The sequence below is a fragment of the Pristis pectinata genome, chromosome 22 (genome assembly GCF_009764475.1).
Source record: "Pristis pectinata isolate sPriPec2 chromosome 22, sPriPec2.1.pri, whole genome shotgun sequence".
In the NCBI taxonomy this organism is placed as follows: domain Eukaryota; kingdom Metazoa; phylum Chordata; class Chondrichthyes; order Rhinopristiformes; family Pristidae; genus Pristis; species Pristis pectinata.
In genome coordinates, this window is record NC_067426.1 from 25209002 (window position 1) to 25226696 (window position 17695).

Here is a 17695-nt window from a genome sequence, read left to right on the forward strand (position 1 = left end):
CCTGAACATTCCTCCTCTGACCTTAAGTGGATGTCCTCTGGTATTGGCTATTGCCGCCCTGGGGAAAAGGTGCTGGCTGTCCACTCGAACCATGCTCCTCATAATCTTATACACCTCTATCAAGTCGCCTCTCATCCTGCGTTGCTCCAAAGAGAGAAGCCCTAGCTCACTCAACCTTTCCTCATAATACACGTTTTCTAATGCAGGCAGCATCCTGGTAAATCTCCTCTGCACCCTCTCTAAAGCTTCCACATCCTTCCAATAATGAGGTGACCAGAACTGAACACAATACTCTAAGTGTGGTCTAACCAGAGTTTTATAGAACTGCAGCATTACCTCGTGGTTCTTGAACTCAACCCCCTGACGAATGAAGGCCAGCATACCATATGCCTTCTTAACCACCCGATCAACTTGCATGGCAACCTTGAGGGAGCTATGGACTTGGACCCCAAGATCCCTCTGTTCCTGCACACTGCTCAGAATACTGCCATTAACATTGTACTCCGTCTTTATATTTGTTCTTTCAAAGTGTATCACTTCACATGTTTCTGGATTGAACTCCATCTACCACTTCTTCACCCAACTCTGCATCTTGTCTATATTCTGTTGTAACCTACAACAATCTTCTACACCATCCACAACCCCTCCAACCTTTGTGTCATCTGCAAACTTACTAACCCATCCCTCCACTCCCTCATCCAAGTCATTTATAAAAATCACAAAGAGCAGGGGTCCCAGAACAGATCCCTGTGGAACACTACTAGTCACCGGCCTCCAGGCAGAATACTCTCCATCTACTACCACACTCTGTCTTCTGTGGGCAAGCCAATTCTGAATCCACATAGCCAAGTCTCCTCGGATTCCATGCCTCATGACTTTCTGGATGAGTCTACCATGGGGAACCTTGTCAAACACTTTACTGAAGCCCATATACACCACATCCACTGCTCTACCTTCATCTATTTGTTTTGTCACCTCCTCAAAAAACTCAATTAGGTTCGTGAGGCATGACCTGCCCCTCACAAAGCCATGCTGACGATCCCCAATAAGACGATGCTTCTCCAAATGCTCATAAATCTTGTCCCTAAGAATCCTCTCCAATAGCTTGCCTATCACTGACGTAAGACTCACAGGTCTATAATTCCCAGGATTATCCTTATTACCTTTCTTGAACAAGGGAACACCATTAGTCATTCTGCAATCTGAATTGGTACCACTCCTGTGGCTAGGAAGGATGCAAATATCATCATCTACGCCCCAGTAATCTCTTTCCTCGCCTCCAGTAGTAACCTGGGGTATATCCCGTCTGGCCCCAGGGACTTATCTATCCTAATGTTTTTCAGAAGCTCCAATTCTACCTCTTTCTTCAGCTGAACATGCTCCAGCACATTAGCCTGTTCTACGCCGACCTCACATTCATCAAAGTCCCTCTCCCTGGTGAAAGCTGAAGCAAAGTATTCATTAAGGACCTCCCCTACCTCCTCCGCCTCCAGGCACGTTTCTCCCTTTATCCCTAAGCGTTCCTACCCCTCACGTACATGCAGGACACCTTGGGGTTTCCATTAATTCTACTCGCCAAGGCCTTCTCATGTCCCCTTCTAGCTCTCCTAAGTCCCTTCTCAAGCTCCTTCCTGGCTACCTAATAATTTTCAAGAACCCTGCCTGATTTATGCTTCCTAAAGCTTAAGTATGCTTCCTTCTTCCTCTTGACTAAATATTTCACCTCTCTTGTCAACCATGGTTCCGTTACCCTGCCATCCTTCCCCATCTCAGTGGGACAAACCTATCAGGAACCCCATGCAAATGTTCCCTAAACAGCCTTCACATTTCTTCTGAGAACATCTGTTCCCACTTTACACTCCCAAGATCCTGCCTAATACTGTCATAATGAGCACTCCCTCAGTTAAAAACTTTCCCATATCGTCTGCTCCTATCCCTGTCCATGGCTATGCTAAAGGTCAGGGAGTTGTGGTCACTGTCACCAAAATGCTCTCCCACCAAGAGGTCTGTCATCTGACCAGGTTCATTGCCTAGTACTAGATCCAGTATGGCCTCTCCTCTAGTTGGTCTCCCCACATGCTGTGTAAGAAATCCTTCCTGGACACACCTAACAAATTCTGCCCCATCTAAACCTTTTGCACGAAGCAGGTGCCAATCAATATTGGGGAAGTTGAAGTCTCCCATGATAACAACCTTATTATTTTTGCACCTTTCCAAAATCTGCCTAATTATCAGCTCTTCGATGTGCTGGTGGCTATTGGGAGGCCTATAGAATACTCCCAACAGAGTGATTGTTCCCTTCCTGTTTCTAACTTCCACCCACACTGACTCAGTAGACCATCTCTCCACAACGTACTCCCTTTCTGCAGCTGTGACACTATCCCTGATTAGCAATGCCACTCCCCACCCCCCCACCACCTCTTTTACCTCCCTCCCTGTCCCTTTTTAAACATCTAAACCCTGGAACATCAAGCAGCCGATCCTGCCCTTGCGACAGCCTAGTCTCTGTAATGGCCACAGCATCAAATTCCATGTACTGATCCATGCTTTGAGTTCATCACCCTTATTCTTAATACCTCTCCATTAAAGTAAAGACATTTCAACCCATCCAGCTGAGTGCGTTCATGACCTATCCACTGTCTATTCTTCCTCACAGTCTCCCTGCACAATGCATCTACCTTTACACCAACTGCTCCATCATCTGACCGAACAGTCTGGTTCCCATCCCCCTGCCAACCTAGTTTAAACCCTCCCCAACAGCTCTAGCAAAGCTGCCCGCAAGGACATTGGTCCCTCTCGAGTTCAGGTGTAACCTGTCCCTTTTGTACAGGTCATACCTTCCCCAGAAGAGATCCCAGTGATCCAAAAATCTGAAACCCTGCCCTCTGCACCAATTCCTCAGCCACACATTTGTCTGCCATATCTTCCTATTCTTACCCTCACTGGCGTAAGTTACAGGCAGCAATCCAGAGATTATCACCTTTGAGGTCCCACTTTTCAGCTTCCTTCCTAACTCTTCCCTGAAGAGGGAATATATTCCCTCTTCAGGATCTCACTCCTTTTCCTATCTACGTCGTTGGTACCAATGTGTACCACAACTTCTGGCTGCTCGCCCTCTCCCTTAAGAATGCTGTGGACTCGATCCGAGATGTCTTTGACCCTGGCACCTGAGGGGCAACATACCATCTGGGAGTCTCGTTCTTGTCCAAAGAATTTCCTATCTGTCTCCCTAACCAATGAATCTCCTATCTCTACTACAGTCTTCTTCTCCCCCTTCCCTTCTGTGCCACAGAGTCAGACTCAGTGCCAGAGAATTGGCCGCTGTGGCTTTCCCCTGATCAGTTGTCCCCCCAGCAATATCGAAAATGATACACTTGTTATTGAGAGGAACGGCCACAGGGATACCCTGCACTGACTGCCTATTCCCTCTCCTTCCCCTGACGGTCACCCAGCTACCTGCAACTTAGGTGTACCTGCCTCCTGGTAACTCCTGTTTGACATCTCCGCAGTTTCTCGAATGATTCGGAGTTCATCCAGCTTCAGGTCTAGTTCCCTAACACGGTCTGTAAGGAGCTGTAGCCGGATGCACTTCTCGCAGGTGTAGACGTCAGGGACACTGGAGGTCTCCCTGATTTCCAGCCTCCTGCAAGAGGAGCAAACTACTGCCCTGCCTGCCATTCACAGTGTTATAAACTGTGCAATAAGGAAAAAAAGACCTTGCCTGAGCCTCACCTCAGCCTCTCCTCACTTACTCTGCCTCTTCATGCCAAAGCCTCTTGAGCTAAGGCTTCAAGTCCCACTCTTACACTGAGTCATTCACACAATAGCATTAGCTAAGAATAAAACAGTTTAATGTTGCAATCCTCAGTCTTCAATGTCAGACCCACTGGCAAAAATGTACAAGTATAAAAAAAACTCTATAAACAGATTAAAATGCACAACAGCTGATAAAAATCAATACCTATACATGCTGGAGGATCAGGCTGCCAGAAGAATCTATTGTCAATCTGCACGCACGTGATGGCTGCCTCTCCTTGCAGGGCATAGCCAGGATCACACTGAAATACAATGGTATCTTCAGGCTCCCTGCTGTCTCCACTTCGACTGCCATTCTGAGGAAATCCAGGATCATTACATGACGTAGCTGTGGAAACTACAACAATTTGCAGCGGTTAATGATTTCAAGCTAAAATAACAACAAACTTATTGTAAATACTACTTAACCTGCATAGATGTTAATGACAGTGCATCTACCTTTATACCTCAGCAAAGTTACACCACAAACAGATTGGTTGTTGAACCTTATAACTGATTTTATCATATCAATTATGTTGGAAAAGATTGCTTGTAACTGTTATGAGACATGCTGAAGTGTTAATATCCTCTGTGATTAACATTACTGTGGAACCCAATTTATTCAATATTGACATTAATGTGAAATCAGCATTTTATAAGAGAGAACATGAGTAATTTGCTTCAGTGGATTTCACATGTAATGGAACTTGATTGTTTTCTTATTCATATGGGCGCCACCAGCAAGCCATTGTTTTTTTACCCATCTGTAAATTCCACAAAGAAGTTGGTGTAGATCTGCCTTCTTGAATTGATGAGTTTGTGTGATCAAGGGACTCCATGGTTTAATGCAGAGCTTCAGAATATTGAATCAGCAGGGATGAGGGAGAAGTAATACACACCCAAAGTCATACGATGGGGTGCTTGGAGAAGGCGAACACGTCGGCCTTTCCCCTCTTGGGGTTTGGGAACTGCTAATAAATGACTGTTAAAGTCATTAAACCCTGAAAGTGTTTTATAGCTGGAATACACTCAAGAAACAATTTTTTCTGTGCATGTTATCCTGGTAGTTCATGATATGTGGCTAGAAATTCCAACGAACCCTGACTGCATTGGTCGTTGCCCCACCACAAAATTAATTGGTGACAGGGATCTGATGGCTTGATCACAATTTTGCAGGTATTACACACTTTCACACTGAAAGTTGCCACTCCATGTCCTCTTCTCTTAGAGCTATTTGATCAGATAGCCCTCTCATCCCAGAAATTAGCCTGGTAAATGTGATTTGGATTGCCTCCAATGCCACTGTATTCTTTCTTAGGTAAGAGGACCAAAACCGTGTGGACTCACCAACACCCTGTACAACTGTAATAACATTTCCTTATTCCTAAGCTCCAAACCAGTATATCATTTGTCTTTTTAATTACTTGTCTGCTAACCTTTTCTCTTAGAGCTTAGCCACAGTCCATTCAGGCCTGAGATTGGGGGCAAGAGGTTTTGGATTTACTTTCCAGGGTTGGCAATGTTGTCTCCTGCTGGGGGTAAGGGGGGAGGGGTTAATTGACCCAGAACTTGAGAGGGAATGAGATGATGCTGGATTGATATATTGATGCTGGCACTTATGGTGGGGAGGGGATGGTGAGATCAGCCTGGCATTTAATGGAGCAGTGAGATTTGGGGGAGGGGGTGGGGCTGGTACCAGCATCAGGGGAGGAGCAATTGGGAGGCAGGTGTCATGATTAAAGGGCAGAGATTGTGGATGGAAGTAGAGGACTAGAACGCTGGCAGCAGAGGCATTAAAATGGTGAGGTCAGGGTGGGTGCAAACTGGGGGATAAACGGTGTGGGGGCATGGAGATTTACACCCATAAGAACACAAGAATGTAGAAGCAGAAATAGGCCATCTGGCCCCTCAAGCCCACCCCATTCATTATGATCATCGCTGATCTACCCCAGGCCTCAAGTATTCCTCTGTGCCAGATCTTCAATAGCTCTCATTCAAAAATGTATCTCCCTCCCTTTACATACTTCTAATAATATAACCTCCATGATGTTCTGGTGGAGAGAATTACAGAGATCCACTACATTCTGTGAAAAGAAATTTCTATGTATCTCAGTTTTAAGTGAGCTGTCCCTGATCTTGTAATTATTTACTTTGTTCAAGACTCTTACACTAGTGAACACATCTCAACATCTACCCATCATGATCCTTAGGAACTTAAAAGTTTCAATAAGATCAGTCATTCTTTGAAAGTCAAAGAATACAGACCCAACCTGTTTCACTCTCTTGATCGGATAGCCCTCTCATCCCAGAAATTAGCCTGGTAAATGTGACTTGGATTGCCTCCAATGCACTGAATCCTTTCTTAGGTAAGAAGACCAAAACTGTGTGTACCCACCAGCACCCTGTACAATTGTAATAACATTTCCATATTCCTAAGCTCCAAACCAGTATATTATTTGTCTTTTTAATTACTTGTCTGCTAACTTCTTGTGATTCATGCACAAGGACACCCAGAGCCTCCTGTACTATTTTTACATTCAGATGTCAATCTGTCTCTTGATTCCTCTTACAAAAGCGCATTACCCTCACACTTTCCCACATTAAACTCCATTTGCCATGTTTTTGCCAACTCACTTAGTCCATCTATATCCTGTTGTAGAGTCACAATGTCCTCATGGCAACATGCCCTTCCACCTATTTTTGTGTCATTGGCAAACTTGGATATATTTACTTTCTGCCTAGGTCATTAATATAAATAGTATGTAATTGAGGGCCAAGAGCTGATCCATAGGGTACTCCTTCCAACCTGAAAATTTGAATTTTCCATTTTCTATCTGATAACCCATCTTTAATCCATTTTTCTCCATTTCATTTCAATCCATAAAATTTTCACCCACCTAATCATGCCTTAGTCCCATATTGTGCTGGGAGGACTATGTTGTTCTGGGAGGACCCAACAAACATCCATTAGTGGTATTCCCAAGGTAACATGGTCCAAGTTCCCCTGCAATCTTCCAAAAGGAATGATACACAGGAAAGGTATCATCTGGTGTATCTCTGACCTGGAACTTGGGTCAGGCTCACAACGGAAAGCATCCAGTTGAATTTCAATTGATGTAATTCAACCGGGAAATGGTTACAATAAAACAGCTTACTCTAATTTAGGCAAATTTCCAATCATATAGCACTCAAAAAAAAGTGTAACACAATTACATTTCTGGGCAATTAGTGATTTCAATTTCTTTACACTCTGCAATCATACTTTCTGAATTCACATGAAAATGTTGTTGGGTCAAGATGGTCAAGCGTAGAACTTTTGGGGAAAACCACTCATCTGTTTTCAAAAGGATGGTTTTTACTGAAATACAACACAATTTCTTTTGTTGGATTTAATCTTTCCCCACACTCATTCTGTTATTGCTGCGCAGCATGCACAGTTTAGCACTGTTGTTGGTTCTTTCCAAGTCTGTTTTTGCCAAAGTTCCTGGTGGATTTTTAAGCTGCTGTTTACGAGGACTGCAGCTGTTGCTCCTGCTGGTCAGGTCTCATGGGGAGATAAATCCCAGTACCCGGCATGGTCCATCTTTCAGTTAATCATCTGCAGCTGTCATACCTTTTGCAAACACACCATTGTTGAGAACACAATACAAGTGATTTTATACACAATTTTTTTGGTAAGGAGGTTGTCCTTACTCATCAGTCCACTATGAACTTAATCATTGCTTTCCTTTGCTTTCTCCAGGTTTAAGCATGGCTGAGTTTGCAATGAGACAGCAAGTTGAAGAATATTCAGATGGTTAACTTCCACTTTTAGTTTCATTGCTGCAGAATCTGATGTAGCAACTTCTCCAAGCCAGTGTTCCTGATGAATTGACCTTTCAAAACTTTCTTCACATTTCCTTGTGGAATAATGGCACAGCAGAGAATGCTGCTGCCTTTTAGCTCCAGAAACACTGATTCAATCCTGACCTCTGCTGCTGTCTGTATAGTTTGCCTATTCTCCCTTACGTGGGTTTTCTCCAGGTGCTCTGATTTCCTCCCAAAGATGTGCTGGTTGGGAGGTTAATTGGGTACTGTAAAGTAACCCCTATTGCAGGTGGGTAGTAGAAGAATCAGGGCAGTTAATGGCCATGCAAGGGGGAAAATATTACGGGGGAATAAGACAGGCAATGGGAATGCACTGAGAGCTGGCGGAGGCACAATGGGCCAAATGACCTTCTGTATTAGAAGGAAAATGAGAAATATTCAAGGTGCCTTACAAATGGATTGCATAGATTTTTTCTTCAGTGTTCTGATTTAAAATTGATTTAGCCAAGAATAAATCATGTTTACAATCATTTAAAGGTCATATCATTCCAGTCATTAAATTAAATCAGTTCATGACCATGACATGTTTTCTGCATCATAGGCAAATGGAAGGATGTCAATCTCTGTGCACCAGTCCTCTTTGGCATCTGGGTATCTTGGACCATGTTGTCAAGAGGATGTCATCATTTGACACTCCCAGGACAACAACTCGGCCTTACTCCTTCCTGTGGAGATTTGCAGGTAAGTGAGAAAATTACCCAAACCCTCAGCCCAACACCCACCACCCTCTTCTCTTCTCCCAAGACCCTCTGAACCTCAAGTCAATCCTGATCCCACAACTCCTGCCCACTTATCCTCCTGGACATCCCCTCCAGCTCTGCCACCAGGTTCTCCTCCAAATCCGGAATTGCCTGCCTCCCACTTCCAACCACAAGCAGTGTCTCCGTCCAATCCCTTCCCTCCCTCCCATTCACAAGCAATGTTTCCAAACCCTTCCATTCCAACAGCAAAGAGTGGTTATTTTCCTCACTGCTCTCCCCAACCATCGTAACAGAACAGCAACGGATGCTGGTAGATGCCTGATTGCAAAGCCTGACTGGGCCTGTAGCCAACCGCCTGAGCCCAGCCTGTGGACAGGAGGACCAGGCAGCACAGTTTTCATCATTATTGGTCACCACTAAGTTTTTACGTCATGAGCAATGATCCACACGTCTTTTACTGTGAACTGGAATTTCTAGGTTGATAACTCCAACAGTCAAATTTCACCTTTATTGAGTAATCTTCTCCCTTCTCCACCATAGAACTTAACCTTTGATTTCTACTCCTGTTGTGTACGAACACCCTCTGTGACAGCGTTAAAATGATGTTCTCCCAGTCTCTCCTGATATCATGTTGCAGGGTAACCTGAAGAGTTCATCCTTTCACTTTTCCATGAGGCTTTGCTGGGAAATTCTGCACCATCTCCAAAAAGAAGGTGAAAAATTTGACCTCTGCAGGTGCAAGATCATCAGAATCAGACTTATTATCACTGACATATGATGTGAAATTTGTTGTTTTGTAGCTGCAGTACAGCACAGAGACATAATACTCTATAAATTACCTAAATAAATAATTAGTGCAAGAAAGGAATAATGAGGTTGTGTTCATGGGTTCATGGATCGTTCAGAAATCTGATGGCGGAGGGGAGGAAGCTGTTCCTGAATCCTTGTGTATGCGTCTTCAGGGTCCTGTACCTCCTTCCTGATGGTAGTAATGAGAAGAGGGCATGTTCCAGATGGTGAGGGTCCTTAGTGATGGATGCTGCCTTCTTGAGGCACTGTCTGTTGAAGATGTCCTCGATGGTGGGGAGCGGTGTGCCCATGGTGGAGCAGGCTGAGTCTACAACCCTTTGCACCCTCTTACAGTCCTGTGCATTGGAGCCTTCATACCAGGCTGTGATGCAACCATTCAGAATGCCCTCCACCGTACATCTGCAGAAATTTGTGAGGGTCTTTGGTGACATACCAAATCTCCTCAAACTCCCAGTGAAGTTGAGCCGCTGACATGACTTCTTCATGATTGCATCAATGTGTTAGGCCCAGGATAGATTCTCTGAGATGTTGACACCCAGGAACTTGAAGCTGCTCACCTTTTCCACTGCTGACCTCTCAATGAAGACTGGTGTGTGTTCTCCCGATCTCCCCTTCCTGAAGTCCACAATCAATTCCTTAGTCTTGCTGACGTTGAGTGTAAGGTTGTTGTTACAACACCAGTCAACCAGCCAATCTATCTCACTCCTGTAAGCCTCCTCATCGCCATTTTACCAACAACGGTGGTGTCATCGGTGAATCTATTTGATGGCATTTGAGCTGCGCTTAGCCACACAGTCATGAGTGTAGAGAGAGTAGAGCAGTGGGCTAAGCACACATCCTTGAGGTACACCTGTGTTGATTGTCAGCGAGGAGGAGACGTTACCACCGATCCACACTGACTGTGGTCTCCCAATAAGGAAGTTGAGGATCCAGTTGCAGAGGGAGGTACAGAGGCCCAGGTTTTGAGACTTGGTTAATTGTACTGAGGAAACTGAGTGATTGTGGCCCATTTCCATATTCTGCCCCTCTTTGGCAATGACAGAACCCAAATGTTTTACTGGGATGCTTCAGTAGCTTTTATACATTCAACTTCAGCTATTCCTCAGGTTCAGGTAAACTTACAGCCAACAATGCTTATGGTTACTCAAGCACAAATATCCATTTGCAGTGTTTACTGCCAAGCTTCATGAGAAAATTTTGGCCTGGTAGCAAGAACCTTCAGCAGCTGGTCATTACTTCCATTGGGTAGCAAGTAACTAAAAACAAAAGATTCTCAGCAATGGGATTAATGATGGCTATCCAAGTAGGAAACAATTCTCAGAGGTAAAGTGCTCTTTTACATTTTATAGTCAGGATGCCCTGTGATATTTTGGTCTTCAGTACCAATACATGAATCATTTAAAATTCTCTTGCTTTCAATGGCAGGGTGGAAAATGAGTTGATTGTAGATTACACACAGTTCTTTAAACCATCCGCTTCAAGGTATTGGATCATGGAATTGCCCAGTTTCTGAGTGGTTTTTAATTTGTATCTGTGTTTTCAAAACTAAAAAAAATTCCATACATTTGTATAGTTTATGAATGTTTTCAAAAAAGCTTGGGGGGTCAACCAGTTCTCAAGACACGTACAGGGCCAGGCTTCTTGGTGTCACTTAGGGAGTCTGTGCTGCACAAGGCCTTGGCAAAAAATGGCACCCAGCCTCGTGGAGGAATATCATGCCTGGACTCATAGCAGGTAACAGTCAGCTTTGAGGGCTGGTGAATGGTGAGACTGGGCAGCTTGTTGGTCAGCAGAAGATCTGAGCCAATGCTACATTATGGTGTGTTACTTCTTAAAAAGACATCAGTCTTTGAAAGAAGGCAGGGTTGATGAACACAATTTAGAAGGAAGAAAGTTAAAGGGTCTTTTATGCAAAATGTGAAGGAGCTTCCAATTCTCTGTTCTTCTAATTCAATTCAGACTTGGCATTTTTTTTTGTTTTGAAACTGTTCACACAAAAGGATAAGCAAACACATGTGCCTAGAAATTGGCCTCTGAAGACATATTCAATTGAAGTCCCTCAGGTACCCTGCACAGGTTCTGTGTTCAGGACTACTGAACCAATACTCTACAATAGACCATGATATGGGACATGTGCTCAGTAGAATTCCGTTCTACTGAGCACAACGTGGTGGGCCGAAGGGCCTGTTTTGTGCTGTATGGTTCTATGGTTCTATGGTTGTAGGCATCTGCAAGGGTGAGAGGTGATATCTTCAGAGGCTGCAGTGAGACATCAAGGTTAAGATTGGGTGGGAGGTTGGTTCGGGAGATGATCAGCTTTTAGTTGGGTGGTGTGGAGTTCAAAAGATCCTCTTCCAGAGGATCTATGCATCAAACTTAAACATGTAAGTTTGGCCTCCTTTAAATGGCAGAGAAGCAGAGCTTTATGAAAGCTCATCTTGCATCTGGAGTCATAGAGTCATTCAACACAGAAGGAGGCCCTTCGGCTCACCCCATTCATGCTGACCATCAGTTTCCCATCTGCACCGCTCCCATGAATGAACAAATGGATTTTGCACCTGTGAGGTCAAAATATGCATCATGTCCTGTTTGCTGTCTCTGCACAAGTACAGTTGCCTCTGTGCATTAGCAATTTATATGCTCAGAGGACCAGAACAATTTCTAAGACCTTTGAAACCCATGCACAAAGGGTTTGTGAATATATTCCTCTGTGCAGCATAAAGAAAACATGCACCGTGAAAGAAGTTCTCTGCCCTGATCCGCCCTTTATCGAACCTTCTATTGTGAGCGACATCCCAGTAAAAATGTATTTTCAGTATGTAGACTCCCTTGATTATGGATATTGGCTGCTGGAAAAGTAACATTATAGCTCCAATCAAACAGAAAGGTGTGCTGTGCTCTCAAATGGCAGAATAGAGCATCTTTTACAATATCACAATTCTCACTTTGGACATACTCAAAAATGAAAAGTTCTTTCAGCATCAGTGAATTCCTGGAATACAGAAATGTGCTCTTTCATAAAAAGGTGCTACAATTCAGATTAAACTGTATTCCTTCTCTCGTGTTTCAATTTAAAACTTATTCATTTGTATTTCCCTTGAGACTTACTTAGGCAAATTCAGGTTGAAATGAATAGAACCAATTGTGCTGAATGGAATCTGTAATAGAATAGGTGAGGAAAATTAAATCCTCTTAAATTTTCTGTCATTCTTTTGATTTCATAATCCCTTATGTGCCTTTTGAATAATACAGCTTTTAAATAATTATATAGATTCAAAATATAGGTTCAGATACAAATATAAAAAAAGGCTTTCTTGGAAAGTGCAGTAATTAATTTACTCTTTCAGTAATCATATAAATTAAGTACTTCTGACGAACACAAGTATTTGTTAACACATTCCACCTACCTATATTCTAATTCACTGCATAGGCATGTTAATATTTCTCAGAATATTAAATTATTGCTACACTGCAAAATTAGGTTATCCAACTCAAGCACCAGGTCATTACCATAATTATCAGTTCTTCCATGAGGGCTTCCAAAACACTGAAAAAAATACTGATCATATATTCATTGAACCTCTGCTTCAGAAACTCTACATACTTGAATTATGATTTTAAGCACTGTTGGTGAGCATTAAGTGGCTACTTTTGTTTGTAGCCAAGATGCTAAAGCTTGCTTTTCAAGAAGAAAATCATAAGTAGGATTTGGACATGGCTGGGAAATCTAAAATTGATTGCTCCTGAGAAATTGATCATTAACTACATTCTCAAATCACTGTAGTCTGTGCTGCAGTTCATGAGTCAGCTGAGAATCTGGAAAAATCCGGCTGACCCAGGTAGCTTGGTATTTTGAGCAACAAACAAAATGCTGGAGAAACTCAGTGGGTCAGGCAGTGTCTGTAGAGGAAAATGGACAGTCAACATTTCAGGTCAAGACTCTTCATCTGGACTAGTGATAGACGAGTCCAGCTGAAGGGTCTTGACTTGAAATGTCGACTGTCCATTTCCCTCCACAGATGCTGCCTGACCTGCTGAGTTCCTCCAGCAGTGTGTTTGTTGCTCTAGGTTCCAGCATTAGCAGTTTCTTGTGTCTCCCTCTAGTTTGGCATTTCCTTGGATTTGCTAGCTGTCTCAGAATGTGCACATGCAATGTGAAGTGATTGAGGGACAAATGAGTGAGGAAGTCATGGCAATGCTTGCCATGGTTTGAAATACAAAATAACAGACAGTGCATTTGAGACAGGCAGACACAATATATGTAGGGATGGCAGAAATATTTCAATGAGTTCAGAGAAATAATTGGTTCAGGGACCTCTGGGGCTTGAGTGCTGTTGGAACAGCTGCAGCAATGCAGAGAGTGTGGAAACCCAATGTCTGGGGGGCTACACAGGGACAGAGGAACAGACGGTGCAGTGGGACAGAGTGCTGAGGAAGACTCAAGCCTTGAAACCTCCTGGGACCTTGGAGAATTTGAGAGTGGAAGAACAGAGGAACACAAATGATTCAAGAATCTCTAAAGCTGCAAGTTCTCAAATGTATTAAAGGCACAGATACCTCCAGGAGCCAATCACCAAATTAAAAGAAAAGTTAAAAAGTTTTAGGCATGCAATTGATAATGTCAGATTTGGAGTGTGGGACAATGAAAGATGATGAATTTGCAGTCCAGCCAGGAGAAAGGCACGTGAGTGTAAAACAGAAACTTCCATTTTCAAACAATATTAAAATGAAATGATAAACTCCTCTTTCAATGTCTGATTATTTTGACAAATCATGAAGTAAAAATTGATGATTGACCAGTAAACTTTTTTAGTAGTTTTGGTTGCAAATTTGAACAGAACAGCATTGGCAGTTTGACATTCACCCAACTCGCTGACGCAAACAGAATAAGGATTTAACATCCCAATAATTTCCCTATTCTGTCAAGGAGTATTACTTTAATGTAGTTTAACTGAGATTTGAAATTACTATGAAGTTTGACAAAGTCTTGATGGTGAAGGAAGGTCATAACCTCTGAATTGCCAAATGCGTTCAGCTCCCCAGATCTGAAAGACTGGAATTCAACCACAAGTTTGCTCAAGTTCCTTTTACAGTTTTCAAAGTCATGTTAAAATCAAAATCATCATATTCTATATTATACAGAGAAATGTTTATGTTTTGTACATTGACTCAAAGACCATTTATTTATATTTTAATGGAAAAGATATTAAGACCATAAGATATCGGAGCAGAATTAGGCCATTCAGCCCATCGAGTCTGCTCCATCATTTAATCATGGCTGATTTTTTTTCAACGCCATGCTCCTGCCTTCTCCCCATAACCCTTATTCCCTTTGCCAATCAAGAACCTATCAATTTCTGCCTTGAATACACCCAATGACTTGGCCTCCACAGCCCTCCGTGGCAATGAATTCCACAGAATCACGACCTTCTGGCTGAAGAAGTTCCTCCCCATCTCAGTTCCAAAGGGATGTCTCTTTATTCTGAGGCTGTGTCCTCAGATCCTAGACTCTCCTACTAATGGAAACATCCTCTCCATGTCCACTCTAAGCAGCCCTTTCAGTATTTGGTAGGTTTCAATGAGATCACCCACCACCCCACCCCATCCTTCTGAACTCCATCAAGTACAAGCCCAAAGCCATCAAACACTCCTCATAAGTTAAGCCTTTCATTCCTGGCATCATTCTTGTGAATCTCCTCTGAACCCTCTCCAGGGCCAGCACATCTTTCCTTAGATACGGGGCACAAAATTGCTCACAATAATCCAAATGCAGACTGACCAGTGCCTTATAAAGCCTCGGCCGTACATCCTCTCAAAATGAATGCTAGCATTGCATTTGCCTTTCTCACTACCAACTCAAGTTAACCTTCTGGAATCCTGAACTTGGACTCCCAAGTCCCTTTGCAGCTCTGATTTCCCAATCCTCTCCCCATTTAGAAAATAATTTACACCTTTATTCTTCCTACCAAAGTGCATGACCCCACACTTCCCTACACTGCATTCCATCTGCCACTTCTTTGCCCACTCACCTAACCTGTCCAAGTCCTTCTGCAGACTCCCTCCCTGCGCAACACTGCTTGTCACTCCACCTATCTTTGTATCATCTGCAAACTTGGCCACCATGCCATCAGTTCCTTCATCCAGATCATTAATCCAAAACAAAGAAAAAGTAGAAAACCTTTGAGGAGACAGCATAAGTTTCTGAAAGAATCAGACTGGTATGGTAGCAGCACAAAGAAATTTCAAGTATAGTCAGTTGACAAGATGGGAATCCGTGTTCTGGCAGGATGTTCTTCATTGGGGAAATAGCCTTTATAGCTTTATATTCATTGATACCAAATGGAATTATGGAACAAAGGTAAACGACAGCTCAAATTATCAACTAAAACTCTGCACATAACTCTAGTCTGAAGCTACAAAAATAGGTAGAATATAGGGTGCTGAATAATATATGAGCTAGTATAATTGTTTGGCAAGCCTATGAAGTATTAAAGTCAGTGATGCTTTATAAAATGATGAAATGAAGATAGTTAAATGGAATCAACCTGGTTATTATGCTGAACCAGAAAGTGCAAATCTTATCTGACTAATTTATAACATTGGAAAGAGACGTATTTAAAATTCAGATTTTCAATTGAATATAACATGTTTTTGTTCTCACTGAGGGTTCGTAGATTAACACTAATTTTAGGTGAAGGGAAAGGATGGACTGAAATGGTCTTTAATGCTTATTGAAGATTCTTATATAAGAGCACATCAAATATTAAACTCGAAGAAGTCATTTGAATAAGGAAGCCAGTTCTTTTCACTGATCATTTACAACTTACTAGAGATAAATGTTTAAATTTATGATGAAAGTTCTGCTCAAAATCTGCCCAGAATACTCTGAAAGTATCCTTCAAACCTGTGATCTCTCTAACCAAGAAGGACAAGGGCAGCAAACGTATGGAATCACCACCAACTGAAACTTCTCCTCTTGTTCCTAACCATCCTAGTTTGGAAAGACATGGAGATTCCTTTGTTGTTGCTGGATCTAAATCCTTGAGGTCCCTACCCCAAAGCCATTGGAGGAGTACCTTCACCAAAAGGTCTGAAATAGTTCAAAAGGCTGTTCACCATCACCTTCTCAAGAACAATTAAGGGATAAGAAATAAATGCCAACCTCAACAAAAGTGTCCACAATCAGAGAAATTAATACATTTAAAATAAAGTAACCACCGTACACAGTGATAATCTTGATAACCTCATTGTGATTCACACATACCTTGAAATTCAATGGCAAAGCCCTGCTTGCTGGTGAAGAAGTCTGTGTCGAACTGCAGCGTGATGGAATTGAATGTGCTTTGGATATCTGGGGGCAATACAGAGCCACTCATCTCACGCAGGAGAATACCACTCTCCAGTGGTCCATCCCAAACCTTCAGAACATCATGAACAGCTTCTGTGTGGAAAACTAGGAAGTGGATGCTAAAAGAAGAAACAAACAAAAAACAAGGTCATGCCGAGGCGATTCACCGACTTTTGTTTTGAACATGGTTCACAAACTTGGTAGCGTAGGGGTGGCATGGTAGCGTAGAGGTTAGTGCCACGCTATTACAGTGCCAGCGATCGGGGTTCGATTCCCGTCGCTGTCTGTAAGGAAACTTTACGTTCTCCCATGTCTGCGTGGGTTTCCGCCGGGTGCTCCGGTTTCCTCCCACATTCTAAAGACATACGGGTAGATTAATTTAGGGTTTAAAATGGGCGGCGTGGACTCATTGGGCCGGAAGGGCCTGTTGCCACGCAGTAAATAAAACCTAAAAAATTTAAAAATTAAAAAAAAATTGTTGCCATGGTTTTGTGCAGTCTTCACTGTATATTTATTCAAGTAAGCAAAATGCGGCAATAATATTTTACCTTTTGACTCGAAAATAATGATGGTCACTGAGCTACAAAGAAAATAGATTTGATATTTTAAAGGAATTCCACATACTGGAGATTACAAGTTATCTGCTAAGATTTAACCTTAATCCAAAAGGCTAGTTACAGTTTATTCTCCTTTTTCCTGATAAACAAAAATATTTTATGATATTCTTGGTGAAGTCTCATCTATAGCAGATGTTATCATTTGCTCTTTCTGAGCAGTTACCAGCTGATGCTTTTGATTGCATTTACACACCACCAACCTCCAGACTGTAAAAGATGGTTTCTGGACCAAGGACTTATTAGCGGTGACTACTTTGGTAAAACAGATGGCACATTGGCTTTATTAAGAAATCCTAGCTTAAACATTCAACTCTACCTAAAGTGTGTGCTGGAATGGTCATTGTCCTCAGTTCAGAGCAAGTTCAAGCTCAGTTGCAACTGAGATACTTTACACTGGAAAATGTCCCATCCAGTCCTTCTTCCCAGTTCAGGAGGTTGGACATGGACCTAATTTGGCCTGTGGCCGGCATGGGGATGTGTAGGTGGAGAGAGGCTTTGGGTCAAGTTCACCAGCACCAATCGGGGATGCAATAAGACAGTCTTTGTGCATGTGGATC

General features: G+C 42.7%; 1 protein-coding gene across 1 annotated transcript in view; it reads right to left on the bottom strand.

Moving 5' to 3' along the window:
* The window catches only part of LOC127581617 (CUB and sushi domain-containing protein 1-like), a 1418367-nt gene that overhangs the window by 233008 nt on the left and 1167664 nt on the right, over positions 1 to 17695 (bottom strand). The window contains 2 exon segments of the mRNA XM_052036133.1: positions 3962 to 4153; positions 16438 to 16640. Coding sequence (XP_051892093.1) covers positions 3962 to 4153; positions 16438 to 16640 — 395 coding nt within the window.